General features: G+C 37.7%; 1 protein-coding gene across 6 annotated transcripts in view; it reads right to left on the bottom strand.

The window, feature by feature from the left end:
* WDFY3 (WD repeat and FYVE domain containing 3) overlaps positions 1-17,243 on the bottom strand; it is a 274,952-nt gene that overhangs the window by 44,822 nt on the left and 212,887 nt on the right. For 5 of the 6 annotated variants that reach the window (XM_042984249.1, XM_042984248.1, XM_042984245.1 and 2 more), the window contains 8 exons: positions 16,529-16,689; positions 15,202-15,431; positions 13,548-13,657; positions 11,370-11,552; positions 10,321-10,478; positions 9,148-9,225; positions 7,271-7,498; positions 926-979 (listed from right to left, as the gene is read on the bottom strand). In XM_042984249.1, the coding sequence (XP_042840183.1) occupies positions 926-979; positions 7,271-7,498; positions 9,148-9,225; positions 10,321-10,478; positions 11,370-11,552; positions 13,548-13,657; positions 15,202-15,431; positions 16,529-16,689 (1,202 nt within the window). The remainder of the gene's footprint in view (positions 1-925; positions 980-7,270; positions 7,499-9,147; positions 9,226-10,320; positions 10,479-11,369; positions 11,553-13,547; positions 13,658-15,201; positions 15,432-16,528; positions 16,690-17,243) is intronic. The other variant, XM_042984246.1, reaches the window with a different exon arrangement.

Raw genomic sequence — 17,243 nt, 5'->3', positions numbered from 1 at the left:
ATGCAATAAATGGAAAGTGAAATACATAACATAGGAAACTATTAAAATGAGGTAAAATAATATTACAATGATGGAAGGACGAATCTGATAAGCAAACTAATAATACTGCAATAGTTTTGAAATGAAAGAAAGGTAGTAAACTTTGTAGTGTACCAATTCTTCTATGTTAAGTATAACAGTGTTATCTTCAACTCAAAATTGTTCTTTTAAAAAGATGAAAGCATAGTTAGTTATGGGCAAGACAATGAGTAGATGGGGGAACATCTACTTGGTTAAGGACTTCAACTTGGAAATATAAGCCTTATTCCCTAAATATTTGGAGGTAGTTTTCTGTGTTCTAAAGAACCACTTTTTTTTTTTTTTTTTTAAACTGAGTAAGGTACTGAATCTTTCTGGAAAAAGAAAATAATTGTATATTTTTAAACTTATAATTAAAGTAAGCTAAAATTTTTTTTTAAGTGATCTATGTATATCTTAGTTTTCATTAAAGCCTTCTAGTTGAAAAAATAATTTTTAGAAGAGGATACTTCTTATATTCTCAAAATACACACTATTTAGTATCTGGAGGAATTAAATGAGTAAATGAAAAAAAAAGTTGAGGGTGTCAGGCTGCCCATTACTAACATGCGTCAGAACTTGTTAGTTTATACGTGAAGCAATACACATTTTGTGGTGAGAGCAGCGAACACTCAACCTGTTAGTGAGCAGCAGACAGGCCCTAGAAAGCTAATTAGAATAAAGCCGAGAAAGACTAGGACATCTCTCAGCACGAATGACACCAACCTTTCAACTCTAAGGAACTTACAAGAACAAATTGAAAGTCAATCTTTTATGTTAGTCTAGTCTACCATGCACTAAAAAAACAAAAACAAAACAAAGAAAACTGCAAGTATTTTGCATTCTCTTATGGTAATTTGTGTTTTACCTTTTGAGGAATGATATCATCAGGTGTCTCGGGCTGTTTACTTGGGACCTCAGACTGCAAACAGGGTATTAAGTATAGACACATCAGAAAAAAAAAAAAAAACAAACCAAAATAACAACAACATAAAGAACACCACAAAAATAAAATTTTCCTGAGGATTGTATGACATATGGAAGACACACTCAAAATTCATGCGATTATCATTACTATTTTTTAATTATCCAAAGTAGTTTTAAAGTAAAAACTACACTAAAATTCTCAAGGCTAACTGAACAGGACTAACTGAAAAATCACAGACAAAACCTCAGCATAGGCGGCCAATGTCATGGATGATGACAGGCAAGTCTATATGGCTTCAAAAGGAAAAAAAACAGAAAACTGGATAATAGAATCTAATGCTAGCTATTACCTTCCACCTGCCTTTCACTGTGCTTATCCTTACATCTGTTTCATAACGGGAGTAACTGGTTTACACCATTATCTCCAAAACCCCACACCACAGAAATCATGAGGTGCTTTCCTCCCATAAAAGCCCAATGCCCTACTTTCTTTACTACTTTCCCACCTACAACCCCAGAATGGCTGAAAGCAAAAGGGAGACTGGGCCATCAGTCTCCAGGCCAAAAGTTTTGTAAAAAGCACTTCCAAAAATATTAGGTGGCAGCTATATATTTTATTCTCAGAATAAAATCTCAACTAACAAGAAGGCAATTTCTTTTGAGCTGTCGTGTTGGGCTTATGCATGTAAACATACACGGATAGCTACATACAGACAATGATGCACCCAAGAACTACTCCCAATTTTTCTTCCTTCTCATCTGGAGTTGATTTCTAGTACCTTTCCCCACGGTAAACATGCGTCAGCAAAATGACTTCACAAGGGTTTCTTCCCTAGGCAAAACACACACTGGACTACTGGGCATTCTTTCAAATACTTCACATGGTTTTAATAAATGTTTATCTTTAAAAGCAAACTTTTAAAAGCATACCTTGTAATGAAGAATAATCTTTAAAATATATATCCATGATCTCTATCTTGGTAAGGGTACTGGCTACACGAGTATAAAATACACACATGTGAATATACAATGGTACTTAAGATTTGTATATCTCAATGTATGTAAAATTTATGCCAATAAAAAAAGAATTATAAACAAAAACTGAATTCTAATTATTGATATGCATGTGGAATATTAAGGGGTGAAGGGTACTGACTCTGCAACTCTCTCTGAAATTCATTAAAAAAGACTAAGATAGATTGCTGGATGTGTGATAGACCAATATAGCAAAATGAACAAACTCCTATTGGCAAATGCAACTTTGATGTCCACTATTTATCACCAACCAGAATGCTGGCAGGGTCTGAAATGCACATTCTTTATTTTCCCTGCAGCATAGGGTACAGTGCCAGTCTAATACATACTTGCTCATTGATCCACTCACTGAGGCTCTTGTTTCACTACAAGGCACAGCATTCAATCAATAGTAAAGAGATATGCTATACCAATAACTTTAATATTATCATACCTCTCTTTTACTAAAAAAAAATTATAACTAAATTATAATTGTTTACACAGAAATCTAAAACTTTCAAAGTCAGAATTTCTAGAAAATAATTCTTCAGCCATTTTTCTTCACATTTTTCTATAATGCTGACAATGGCATTTCCTGAATGAGTTGCTTAGTTTCTAGGAATCCTGTGACATCTGTATATTAAACAAAAAATGTATGTGACAGCAGCCACAGGAGACTCCCTTAATTAGAAAAGGAAGCTTCTAGTAAGTTGATTACCCTTCTGTCCCAAGCAGCCCGAAATTAATAGGTAGGCAATGGGGTCTTCACCCTGGTGGTAATTGCAAATAATAGAACACTTGTTTGAGATTCTTATCCTATGAAAATAAATTCTGTGAAAATAAGGAGACCACAGAATTAAAACCTGGTTTTCATATCTAAATACAATTTTTTTTAAAATGGCAAAATATGGAATCTTATTCTCCTTACTTAGGATTCAGAGTAATGACACAATTGCTTAAAAGCCACTGGATTTTATATTTTCATCATATCCTCTGCTCACATCTTAACAACATCTACAACTGACATTACCACCTAAAATACAGAATTACAGGGGCACCGGGGTGGCTCAGTCAGTTGGGTGTCCAACTCGTGATTTCGGCTCAGGTCATAATCTCATGATTTGTGAAATTGAGCCCCAAGTCTGCTTGGGATTCTCTCTCTCTTCCCCCTCCCCCACTCACGAATGTACTTTCTCTCAAAAAAAAAAAACTTTAATAAAAAATATAGAATTACAGTGCAATTTAGCATAGCTGTTTTAGTAATGGAAATTATCCCAAAAGGAAAGTCTTTTTTATTTTTATTTTGAGAGAACAGAGACAGAGACAGTGTGAGTGGGAGGGGCAGAGAGAATCCCAAGCAGGCTCCTAACTGCCAGTGCAAAGCCCAACGCGGGGTTTGAACCCACAAACCGCAAGACCATGACCTGAACCAAAATCAAGTCTGATGATTAAACTACTGAGCCACCCAGACGCCCCCCAAAAGGAAAGTCTTAAACTTCAACAGCTCTCAGTTCCTACGGGATCCTTTCAAAAGGCTGGAAAGAGGCGTCCGAGTAATTTTGTAGCCCGAAGTTTATACTCCTTTTCTTGAAGAGCCCTCTCCCAAATTATAGAAGTTTTAGGCCCAAATGTCATAATTTGGCTCTAGCCCTTTTTACTAGAAAAGTTTCAGAATTAGGAAAATTCTACAGAATGCTAAATGAGAAAGCAATGGAAAAGTCTATAATTTCAGGAGAAAGAGTGCTGATATGTCCATTCATTCAACACTGATTAAGTTCCTGATACTCTGTTAGCATTAGAGACACAAAACCTAGCATACTGTTTCTGTCTGGAAGAAATTCACTGTTCACCAATAATGTCACAAAACCATTAAAGGTTAGAATCTCTTCTTTTTCAAAAGTGATTCAACTTCTGAGGAACTGTCATCCTATATACTCACTATGTCTTACTCTACTACTTACTGGATGCACCCTAGAACTTCTCTACGTTTTGATGCCTCCTCTGTGTAACTGGGAAAACAGTATTAACTATACTTCAGAGGACTGTGATGAGATGTAATGAAACTGCACGTAAACTACTCTGCAGAGCATCAAGCTCACTGTGCTTCGTAAGCACCTACTCTTCTTTTTTGATCTTATGATACAAGTCAGTAGGAGAGCAGCTGCTTCTATTTTTTGGAATCTTCTTTGCTGTAAACATTGCCAGACTGCATATTCCATAAAATAAAAGTGGACATTTAATGGCATTTTAAATTTACAAGAATTCTGAACTGGCAAAACCAAAATAATTAGTCATTCAGAAAATTTCATCACAGCAGATTCAGATTAACCTTGACTCGTGAATGGACTAAGCCACATAAATTCCACATTCTGTAACTGTCTCCCCTTCCCACCTGCTCTTTCCTTTTCTGTAAATGTATCTGCAGCCTTTCTTGACTGCCTTGTATTTCCCAATATGTAACCCATCTGGCTGAAAAATAAGTTCCATATGGTACATACTTATTTCTGAGACTGTTTAGATTTCTTAGGATGGTGAATGCTTTTGCTTACGTAAAATGCTAATGATACTAAGGTTGTTAAGTGTGAACTTCGAATAGGTTATTTTGTTTTTATCTGATACGGAAGTTTAAATATACTTCTATAAAGTTGAATGACACTGTTATAAAGAAGGAAAGGAATAAACAATATAAAAATATGGTTATATAAGTAAAAAATATGCCTCAAAAGCATATGCCTCAGTTAAATAAAAATAGTGGGTTTGTCACATTTTTAGGAGAGCATATTTGTCTTATATTTTAGTATTCTTGAATGGATTCAATTTAAATGACTGTTGACTCAAGAAATATTTTATCAGATTGTTACAGGCTTAAAGTCTTAATTATTCACTTGAAGAAAAGATTAAGAATTAGAGACTGTATTGCTGGTTTGCTCAGACAAAAGTAGGTGCTAGTAAAAGGCTGCAAAATATGGGTGGATTTTAGTTTTTTTTAATATAGTGTACTAGTATTAGAGATTGTGGTGCTTTAAGTTACAGCTGTACCAAGTATAACATTCTTGACAGAATGGAATAGCTCTGGGAAAAGTGAACTTTAGGAAGTTATGTTGAAAAATCTTAACTATTAGCAGGTCTAAGACCCATATTCTTTAAAAAATTTTTTTAAACATTTATTCATTTTGAGAGACAGACAGCATGAGCATGGGAGGGGCAGAGAGAGAGAGAGAAGGAGACACAGAATCTGAAGCAGGCTCCAGGCTCTGAGCTGTCAGCACAGAGCCCAACACAAGGCTCAAACCCACGAACTGTGAGATCATGACCTGAGCTGAAGTCCAATGCTTAACCCACTGAGCCACCTAGAAGCCCTGTATATTCTAAGAAGTATGAGAACAGTAGTGAAATCAGTGGGTACAAAATAAATAGAGCCAGGGTTTTGGCAGGAAAAAAAGGGTCACTGGAACAATGCAAGCTTCCCTCACATTATAGAACGCAAACTACTTATTAGAAGATCCATGTTCTAAGCTTCTTTTATAAATCTTAGTTTCTTTAATTGTCAAGAGAATCAAATATCAAGTCAAGAATGTGAAAGTATTTAAACCATGAAAGGTTTTGAAATGAAGTTTTTAATACAATATAATAAAACTTCTACAGTTGGTAAGTGTTTGACTCTAAACATTTTTAGAATTCTAAACATTTTGTATTAACCACATATCCAAAAACAAACCCCAAATATTCTTTAGTGATCTGTAGTGATCTGGGTTTCTAACTGGGTATAGGAGTTTACACTAGATTTATTTCCAAGACAGCTAAATACTGGAGTGAAACACAGCATGGAATACATTCCCTTGAGAGAGAGTCACCATTCTGTCTTCATGAAGCATAGTGTGATCAGATCCTTGGGGAGGAGGAAAATCTTAGAAGATGCTTTTCCAGACTGTATTTTTTTAAAAGCTACAATTTTAATTTTTTTAAATTTAAATGAGATTAAAGGAAGATGTAAGAATTTTTCATCAAAAAGGAGTATAGATTAAGAACAAGTCACGAAACAGTGGTCTAAAAGTCAGGAATTCTCTAGAGCTGTTCTGGTCTAGAATGGCAGCCACTGACCACGTGAAGTGTGGCTAGTCCAAACACAGGTGTGCTCTCAAGTGTGAAATATGGACTTCATTTCAGAGACAAGGTACAAACACAGGTAAATGCCTCATAAATAATGTCTTTGCAATTGATTAAACATTAAAACAACAGAATGAAGAAGCTGGATAAAATGACAGGTGAGACCCCCTTTCAGCTTCCAAAGTTGTGATTCTACAATAAATATGAGTTTTCTAAGGACAAAAGTGTACTTCGTTTTGGAGGCAAAGGATTATTAGTGGACACTGAAGAGCTGAATTACTATTTTGAAATGTTAAGAGGGTTTTCAGAATTGAACTCAGTGGATTTTATAGTCTTATGGTTTCTCTTTTAAACTTGTAGTGGCTTTCTTGGGAAAGTATACTTTTCTTCTGTTTGTTTGCTTGTTTTTGTTTTTAAGTAGGCTCTACACCCAATGCGAGGCTTGAACTCATGACCCGGAACTGACTGAGCCAGCTAGCCACGCCCAGGAGAGTGTATTTCCCTAAACTTAAAAACACGATTCCTGTGCCATCATCGGCTTGGACGAAATTTTTCTAGTCATGTGCAAAAGTCTGAAGAAAGGCTTTGGAAAGGGTGACTTCTCTGAATAAAAAGAACTTCTGCCGTGTTTTAAACCTGTGGAGTCCGTGATGAAGTTTCTTGATACACAGAGAAAGATAGATATTCAGGCTATTATTCTTTAGCTGTTGTATTTCTTCAAAGGATACTGCTTAGTGCCACTGTTTATTTACGTAAGTCACTCAGAATGCTTTCTGGCACACAAATAAGCACCACAGAAGTACCTCTCTAATTTTAACCAACTGAGTCCTAACAGCTTTTGAGATGGGACTGTTACTTTCTCCATTTTAGGCACAAGGAAACGGAAACCTGGCGTGGCTCGTGGCCTGTCCCAGGTCACTCAGCGAGTGAAGTGGCAGAGGCTGGCTGGAAACCCTGGCAGTCGGCCCGAGAGCCTGTCATAGCGTCTCCTCGCTGCCTTGTTGCACTGCTTCATCCCACACCCACCACCCTGTGTTATCAATCTGACACTGTTCGGTGAAGTTCCTAAATTAGAGATTTTAGGTAAACGACCTGAGAGGAGAATGCTTGCCAAGAGGAAAAATTTTTTAAGAGCCATTACGAACATTTAACTCTGAATACTCACCGCCACGTTGGTCTCTTGCTCCGTTTCTGGCACATAAGGGTAATGGTTATAAAACATATCATTTCGCACCATTTTTTTCCTCATTCTGCAGGGCCCTTCTGTCATCTCCAACATCCATTTGTCTAGATGGGAACCGATGGGGGGGCCCCACAACCCTCGCTCCCGCAACAGTTCGTACTCGATCTGGCACCACTCCTCTGTCACGTACTTCAGGGCATTTTGCTGGCGCTACGGGGAGGGGGTCCAGGTTGGTTTTCAAGCAAAAGTAGGAGCAATAATTAAAAGTCTACAAATAACTTAAAACCAAGTTAATATTTGGAAACAAAACCAGTATATACCATTTCAGTCAATAGTATATAAGTAAAATTACATTTATTTGTTGTTCTATAACAATAAAATTGTTAAAAAACATCAGGCTACTAATTTTGTGAGAAGTACGGTTTTTATGGTGGCCAAAGTGATTACTTTAGCACCAAGTAAATGACAGATATGTACAAGGCAGAGTGTGCAGTGCCTTATGAAAATACACTGAAAGGATTAGTTCAGTGTAAGTTAATGGATAAACACAGTAATTTAAGGATGAGTCCCCTTCCCACCCTCAAGTTATAAAACAGGTTAGGTACTAGAACCTGGATAGGAGAAAATCTAGTGAATCAGATCAAGAAATACTGCCAGCACACCACATTACTGGTAAACTTGGTAACATTTCCAAAAATTTTAGGTAAAGAATATAAACATGCAGCTCTGGTAAATAACTTGATATTCATAGAAGAACAAAAGAAAAACCATTTTCAGTTGGCCACTGGGATCGATCCAAACCACTTTACTTAAAAGAAAATTTCTGAATTGGTATAACTTCTTGGTATATATCAAATATCAAGACATATAGCACATTAAAAAAAATTTTTTTTTAATGTTTATTTATGTTTGAGAGACAGAGAGTGAGCAGGTGAGGGGCAGAGAGAGAGGGAGACACAGAATCTGAAGCAGGCTTCAGGCTCCAAGCTGTCAGCACAGAGCCCGATGTGGGGCTCAAACTCATGAACTGTGAGTTCATGACCTGAGCGAAGTCGGACACTTGACCAACTGAGCCACCCAGGCGCCCCAAGACATATCGCACATTTAATGATTGATGGAATAGAAGAATACAATATCAGTCTAAGAATAAAGATCTCTTTCTACAGCTAACAGTGAAGATTACAGAATGAATAATCTTGAAGTTACATAATATTATAGTAGTATTTAATGTATTCTTGGTGGGGAGGTCAATACCCTGTAACAAATAGCTAGTGTATGCTCCTAAAATAGTAGCAGTTCAGCATTCAGAAATCTTTAATAGATCTAAATCAGCCATTTTGGAAATAAAATATTTAGGATAAGTTTTTGAGTAATCATGAATTCACCAAGAGTATTTCACTGAATTTATTTCTTACCAACATAATCACTAAGTGACTATAAGAAAAAAAATTATTTCATCTTCAAGTTTTTTTTGAATTTTAAGAGACTTTTCAGAGACAGATATGTACAAGGCAGAGTGCATATTTTCATAGTCTCCTTGTTAAGTCTGAGACAGATTTTCTTGTATTTTAATATTTATTAGGAACGACACATGCAATACATCAGTACCATTGACATTAATGGTATTGTTGTGATTTCCAGTTTGTTGTTTTTTGCAATGCCATCTGCTTCTAGAAAGGTCAAATTTTTCTGTCTTAAAACCAATGGCCAAAGTAGCTGGCAGGGATAATTTAAAACATCATCTGATGATGAACGCAGTTCAGCAACTTACTCTTCGGGTTAAAAAAGTATCATGAGAAACAGTCTTTTCTCAGTCAAGGAACACAAAACAAACCTTTATTATAGTTACGAATTCTTACCTCCTGATATTCCTTATATTGTGTATCTACTAAGTCACGGACAACAGCAATATGTGTAAACATCCACTGAGAAATCTCCTAACAATGGATGGAAAATGAGATGTTAATATTTCATGGATTGCCTGGAAAAATGCTAACTAGCCTTAAAATAATGTCAAATTATTTATTAAATTAATATTCTGCTAAAGGCACAACTACAAAATAAACAAAACTCTAAAAGATTAATTATCTGATGAATCTAATGGAGGCTTGCATGATGGACACAGATCCACTCCCAGCCCTCCCCTGCTCAATGCCCCTTCAAGGACATGCTTGCTCCTACAGCCTTTGAGAGTGCCATCAGCACCTTCAGGGATCACCACAGCTGCAGAGAACTGCCAGGGAACCCCAAACCTAATGACGGGGTGATTTGGAGGCAGGCAAGTTCAGCTATTTCAGCTCAGTACAGGTCAACTGGGGCAGGCCGTTTTGGCCCCAAAGCTCCACTTAGGTCAGTTGAGGCCAGACCTGCCTTGTAACCTAGTGTTTCCCTGTGGTCAATTCTGCTTCCTTTCTTACCCTTCCACAAATATGGACCACAAGGGCACCTGGTTTAAACACCTTGCACCAAACTCCCTCTAGGTGTGCTTCCTGGAGAACCTGGCCTAACACATGGAATGTGTGAATGATACATATTGTTCCTCTCAGACCCTCACAGCTGCCTAAGATTCTGGGATGGTAGAGGAAGTATGATGAAGAAGCAATTAACATAGGTAGAGGAGTTTTGAAAAAAATCAATCACAGATATATATGACAAGGTACTAAAGAATAAAGAAACCATTTTGTTCTGCTACTGCTTTAAAATTTATATAATTATCAGTAACAAAATTATTGGAAGTTTGGAAAAACTGGGAAAGATTATCCACGGTCTGATCACAGATCAGTATCTGGATGTCACGTCCAGTTATGAAGTGGTTGTGCATACACAACACTCAGAACGCAATTTTATCATAGACAGTTGGGAGACGTTCTCATTATGTGGGTTCTTTCCTTCTCTCTTCTAAAGCAACAATGCACAAAAGTTGTACTTCAAATCGTATGCTTGTACATGTTAAATGTATTGTATGAAACACTACAACTAAACCTTGAAATACAGATTTCTAATAGTACCATCGATGAAGCTAAACAACGTACCTGGGTGGAAAGACTGTGTTTGTTAAGACCACTTTCCTTTCGATTCCTTCTTGATCCTGTTAACTTGGAAAGACCAAAACCACTGCTCACGCGGGACAATTTGGATTGCGTGGTGGGCGCTAGAGCTTCTCCTCGACTTATGCATTTCTTCTCGTGGGCTGTGAAATTAAAATTACATGACTCTGCAATTTCTCCATGTATTTCTCAGTCTTACTTTTAACACTTTTGTGTCATGGTTACAAACCACAATTTTGTAGTTATGAAGAGCAGCTGACGTTACAGACACAGACATTCTCTTAGATATTAGACATTTACATGGATAACTGCTTGGGAATTACCGTACTAGTTGAATTTACATTTGGCTGAAGCCTCACAGCTCTGCAGTAATACGCAAACTTACTTTAACTGCATTCAGTTTCTGTGTTAACAACAATTCACAACCCCCTACCTAAAATATTTGGTGCTGCATATACTCTGGAATGTAGAATGTTTTGGATTTTAAAAAAGTGATACGGTACATACACTATATATTATATAGTACCAACAGAAGGTCAATGACAGTAAACCATAAAATGAACAAATTAGTATTTCTGCAGCAAAATGTGCGAATATTTATACTAAGTAGGATAAATCAAGAAAGGTTAGGCTTTGCTAACAAGTGATTTTGGGCACCAAATTCCTGAAAAAACCTTGGATTTTCAGGGTTTTTTGAATTTCAGAATTACAGAAGAGGGATTATGGATTTGTAGACAAGATGGTGACCATAATGAACATCTGCAGGCAGAGTATTATTTACAAATTTATAAATGGCAGAGGGGTAGGTAACACATCTCAGATTAAAAGACAAACAAACAAAAAAACAACAAAAAAAAAACCTGAGGGAAAAAAAGCCAAATCTCAACATAACCATTCTAGAATGGCTGTTAACTTTCACTTTTGCCACCATAATATCCTTTTGGGATAGTTTTAATTACATATCTAAAGTGTACCCATAGACAACAGTCACATGTAAAATCTCTTGTTCATATCATCTCTGAGGACTCTCTTACCCAGATGATTCTGCCAACACTTTAAACCAGCTTCTTCAATGAGCGGCCTTGCTATAGCTATGTCCACATGACCCCTTTCGTTCACAGGTAGAGTGACTTTGAAAAGCTCCTCCAAGGCTTGTTTCTTACTATGAATTAATTCAGTCCAAACTCTGTTGACAGCTTTTATAAGAAGCTGACGCCCTAGGAAATGGAAAAAAGCAACTTATCAAAAACACAATATAAAGGTAGTTAGTAATTTTCTTCATGTTTTACATCTAAGAATCTCATCTAGGGTACTTAGTTGTCAAAAAAAAAAAAAAAGCTTCATATCATATTAAGCTCAGTAAAAATTATTATTCAGATAACCAAAACAGTGGTTGGTTACTTGGAGAACTTAAGAAATATATATGTTCATGGGGCACCTGGGTGGCTCAGTTAGTTAAGCATCCAACTTTGGCTCAGGTCATGATCTCATAGTTCATGTTTTTAAGCTCCACATTGGGCTCTGTGCTGACAGCTCAGAGCCTGGAGCCTGCTTCAGATTCTCTCTGCCCCTCCCCTGCTTACACTGTGTCTCTGTCTCTCAAAAATAAACATTAAAAAAAATTTAAAAATATATATTCATATGTATGCAAAAGACTGCATTTTTACTTATAAAACTAGAAATTGAATACACAGAAATTTTATTGTCTAGCTTCTTCTATGTAAAAACTTACCCCCATTTAAAAATAATTTTTAAATCTATTTAAGTGGAAAATTAAGTTACTTGTTCCTAAATTTTCAAAAGGAAAAAGAGAACAAATATTTGAAAAGAATATTTATATTTACTATTAAATTGCATCTTACTAAGGATTCCTTGCTAATTTGTCTGACTCCTGCTCTAGACCAATCTTTACCAAGCATCAGAGTCACCTGAATGGCCTGTTAAAACAGACTGCTGGTCTCCATGCCCAGAGTTTCTGATTCAGTAGATCTGAGTGGGGCCAGAGAATCTGTTTTTCTAACAAGTTCTCAAATGATGCTGATGTGGTTAGTCTGCTTTGAGAACCAACATTCTAAACTGTTAGTTCCGTATGGGGTGAAAACAGTCACTGTTCCTCAGTGTCTGGGCTTCAAAATGTGTTAGTGAAAGCAAACAGAGTAAATTAATGCTTAAATGAATGAAAGAGTGAGTGTTGGCCTTCCAAAGGATAAAGTCATATGCTAAACCACCACACTGTATGGCTGGGGAGACCAACACTACTGTAGTTATCTGACTTTTCTATGGACCAACATGGAAATTAGAAATCAATCCACCCCAAAGACTTTAATGCACAATACTTATAAAAATCAGTGGGAAAACTAGATTAAAAGAGAATAAAAACGGTAGTAGTGGGGCACCTGGGTGGCTCAGTCAGTTAAGTGTCGGACCCTTGATTTTGGCTCAGATCATGATCCCATAGGAGATCAAGCCTGGAGTTGGGCTCTGTGCTGGGCATGGAGCCTGCTTGAGATTTTGTCTCTCCCTCTGCCCTTCCCCTGCTTGCTCCCACTTTCTCTTTCTCAAAAAAAAAAAAAAAAAGAAGAGTAGCGACAACCTGTCTCAAGCAGTATTTGTCTCTAATGTGACATGTCTGACACTACCAATAGGCAGCTCTCTTAATGGCAAATGCCAAGTCAGTATTTGCACCACTAGCTGTGCAAAGGTAAATAAATATCAAGTGTCCCAGTGTTACCATGAAATGCTGAGGGCTAGCAATATCAGCGGTTAGTGGTTTACCCATCTTGGCATAAGGAGAGCTACAGCTACCAGGTTGATTTAGATGTTGGTGGGCATATAGGTGTGGATTCAGGTGTGACTTACTGGGGGGCTGGTTGTCAATGCTGACAGTTTCTCAAGGGAGGTTTTTAAAATTTTTTTAATGTTTATTATTTTTGAGAGACACAGAGAGCGCCAGCCAGTGGGGGAGGGCAGAGAGAGGGAGACCCAGAATCTGAAGCAGGCTCCCGGCTCCGAGCTGTCAGCACAGAGCCCGATGCGGGGCTTGAACCCACAAACTGCGAGATCATGACCTGAGCCGAAGTCGGACACTTAGCCGACCGAACCACCTGGCCATCTCTTAAGTGAGTTTTTTTGGAAGAGGGCAGGGTATATCTTAAAACTTGGAAATGAAGGAGTGGGGAGAGAAAAGGAAGAAAACATATTGAGGCAATTACCTTCACTAATATCTTGGCTGTAACCACCATCTGGTTCAATGTCAGAGGGTATCATAATGTGCCATGTAGTCATGCGGGCTTCTGCTTCCAGTCCGAACCCATCCACGTTGCTGAAAAATTCCAGTTTAAACTATATGAAGGAAATGACTGTAGCTGAAAACCATAATGACCAAGTATACCTCTGCAGACACAGGTAAATGCAGGCTCTATTACAAAGTTCCATAATTGGCAGACAGACATTCAGCAGATGCACAAAACAGAACTTCCTACTTTAGCATAAAAATGCCATTTAAAGGGGTGATCTCACAAACCCACTTGACTAACTGTAATTAAAAAGACACAACAGCACCAAGATGCCTTCTGATCACTATTAACATTTTTACCTAAAAATTATAAAAAGGTCATTTAAGAACATTCTGCTCATATGTCTATGCACCACCTCCCTCCAGTCTCTTATGCCACCATTTTTGCTTCAGTGGCAGTCAATTACTTGCAGTTTCCCCTAAGTGCCACATTCTTGCCTCCTCCAGGGCAATCATACAGATGGCTCCTTCTTTCTACATCACTCTTATCCCCTTTGGAGGGCTAACCTCCTCCTTAACCATGTTCAAGTTGTAACTTGGCAGGTGTCTCCTCCAGTTAGGGGCATGTGTTCCATGCTCCCAAAGCACCATGCTTCTAGCACAGGACTTAGCACCCTGACCAGTCTTGCTTACTTCTATCTTTACTCCTAGACTGCATATTCCAAAACCCCACCATGGGTTCCTTCTTGCTCACATTTCATCCCAGTCCCTAATTCAATGCCCGGCCCCAGCAGACACTGAATACGTATTTGTCAAAGCAATCAATGGAAAAATACTAATTTCACCCATTTAACATATACCACTGCATCTATTTATTGCATTCTTTTCACCTCCCTTAACCTCCAACAATGTGTATTTTGTTTATTTTAAAAGTAAACTTTGGGGAGCCTGGGTGGCTCAGTCAGTTATGCGTCTGACTCTTGGTTTAGGCTCAGGTCACGATCTCATGGTTTGTGGGTTTGAGTCCTGCATCGGGCTCTGTGTTGACAGTGCAGAGCCTGCTTGGGGTTCTCTTTCTCTCTCTCTCTCTCTCTCTCTCTCTCTCCTGCTCTCTCTACCCCACCACCACTCACGCTCTGTCTCTCTCAAAATTTAAAAAAAAAAAAAACAAGTAAACTTTCTTCTTCTTTTAAAATTATACATGTGGGGGCACCGGGGTGGCTCGGTTGGTTAAGTATCTGACTTTTGATGTCGGCTCGGGTCATGATCTCATGGTTCGTGAGATGGAGCTTTGAATCAGGCTCTGTGCTGTCAGCTTGGGATTGACACTGTCTCTCCCTCTCTCTCTGCCTTTCCCCTGCTCACATGCTTTCTCTCTCTCAAAATTAAGAAATAAAAACTTAAGTTATATATGTGACATAAGGTGATTAATGACCAATTTAAAGATACAGAAAATTAAAGAATACTCATTTTGTTGCAAAAATGTAACCCTTGTCTTTCATATTTTCCACAGAGTTTTAAAACTGAGATTTAAAAAAAAAATGTTACTATCAAAAAAGTAGGACAAAGAGTTCTGGTGGAAAAATACCAAAGATAAATTCAAGGTGGCAAACCGAACATTAAAAAGTTACCTTCCAACATGTAGATTAATAAGGCAGTGAGCCAGACAGCTAATGAATTCCTGGTCGTGGTTCCCAGGTCCCAGGATCAAGTTCCTGTTTACAGTCAGGACCCTGAGCGAATCTAGGAGTGCCACTTGCTGTGGAACGGTTTTGTGTGCCCGTGAGAACTGGTACAAGATGGTCCTATTGAGGCAGTGATAAACCGCATCAAGTGACAATCCCTGTGATCTTCTTTTTGACTAAAGATAATGAAAGATACTTTATTTAGTAGAATGGACAGAAATAAAAGATCCGCGTATCATTCACACAGAAACATTAGGCTTATTATGTACCAAATGCCATGCTCAGCACAGGCGTGCTAAGCTACAAACCAAAAAGCTTTTGCTAATATGAGGTTCAGATCCCAAGAGAGCCATATACATAATTTAGTGAGAGGAGAGCTACACCCCCCAGTGAGGAGAGCTGCTACCACTCCTGTGGGCAGAGCAGCCTGCCAGAGGAGATGAGGAAGTGCCATCCGGGGAGAAGGTCCTACCACTAAAGTCGTGTGAGGGGGAGTGATCTCCACTCAAAATTACTGAAGAAACAAACACAACAAACCTAAAATGTTAGTAAAAAACTTCTTTTGACATTCTCATTTCATTTCCTCACTTGCAAAGTTTTCTCTTTGGCATAAATACAAATTTAACGCTTAAAAAAATTCTTAGGTCACATGAAAGAATCTGTGCACCATATGCTAATAACACACAATAATGGCATTTCCCAGTTTCCACATTAAGTGTTGAGTAAGATTAATCACTTGTGCCAAACCAGGCCAACATTCTTTAGTCAAAGAAAACACACACACACACACACACACACATACTCTAAAATGACATCTTCAAAGAACTACAGTGAATTTTGTGAAGATTCAATTACAAGGAGAAAATATGCCTTTAATATCAACTCTTCCTGCTCTCTAAATCTTTACACACAAATATATCATACTGTAAAAATAAAACAAAAAAAACCTCATCAAATTGTCCTGACTTAAGGTATTTAAACCAAAAGGAAGCTATCTGGGTGGCAAAGAGCAGCGTCAGTGGGGAGGTCAGGGAGAGCCCACAGCTTGAGGGAACTTAGGCAACTTTACAAGGGACACACTGGCACCAGCTATGGGTAAGGAAGGGAAGGGCTACAAATTGACAGTTTTTATTCACTTTCAATACGGTGAGCTTTATGGTAAATGTTAACGTTATCTTATTAGTTACATTTATTTCCAATAATTTTGACATATTAGGAAAAGTTTTTCAATAGGAAAACATGTACTCTAAAACTAATAGTGAAATTGGGTTACCTGTGCAATTAGTTGAATTATAAAATCTATAAGAAGTTTAGATTCTTTGTTGAACATGCCTTGCCAAAGCTTGTCCACCACACGTTGTGTGAAATAAAACACATTGTTCACCAATACCTGGTAGCTTCCTCCGCTGGTAATAGGCAGAGATGCATCTTCCCCTAAATTGAAGCAGGGAAAAAAAAATATCTAAGAAAATTGATATCAACCAGCATAAGACCAGAATCTCAAACAAATGAGGCTAAGGTAAAACGAATTCATCTACTACATTTAGAAATAAGACCACTAGCTCTAATGTACTACTTTAAGAAAATGATGTTCATGGCCAGAAATCATGACAAATGTTGGAAGAAATCATTTCTGCAGGATAAAAGAGTTATGGATTCAAAGTGTGAAGTCTCTTATTGCTTTGAGAACATCTGTGATGAGCAAATAGTTCCTCAACTTAAAATGGTAGTGACAGAGGATCTCTGAGAAAAAAGCTGTCAGGTTATTAGTTGTGAATCGATTCTGTGCGACAATAAAGGGTAAAACAAACAGTCAAATGAAACTCAAGTTTTGATTATACCTTTAAGCACAATGAAGTACTATATGCATTAAAGAGGTTCACAACAACTGTGAAAAATAAACTACAATCAGCGCTGGTGGGGCCAAGAGGCACCTTTCCCTCCCTACTCCTCCCTCCACGATTACCTTCACTACCCTTCTCTTCAAA

Source organism: Panthera tigris, chromosome B1, assembly GCF_018350195.1.
Source record: "Panthera tigris isolate Pti1 chromosome B1, P.tigris_Pti1_mat1.1, whole genome shotgun sequence".
NCBI lineage: Eukaryota > Metazoa > Chordata > Mammalia > Carnivora > Felidae > Panthera > Panthera tigris.
Note: the sequence above shows the minus strand (reverse complement) of the source record. Positions and strands in the feature narration are given on the sequence as shown.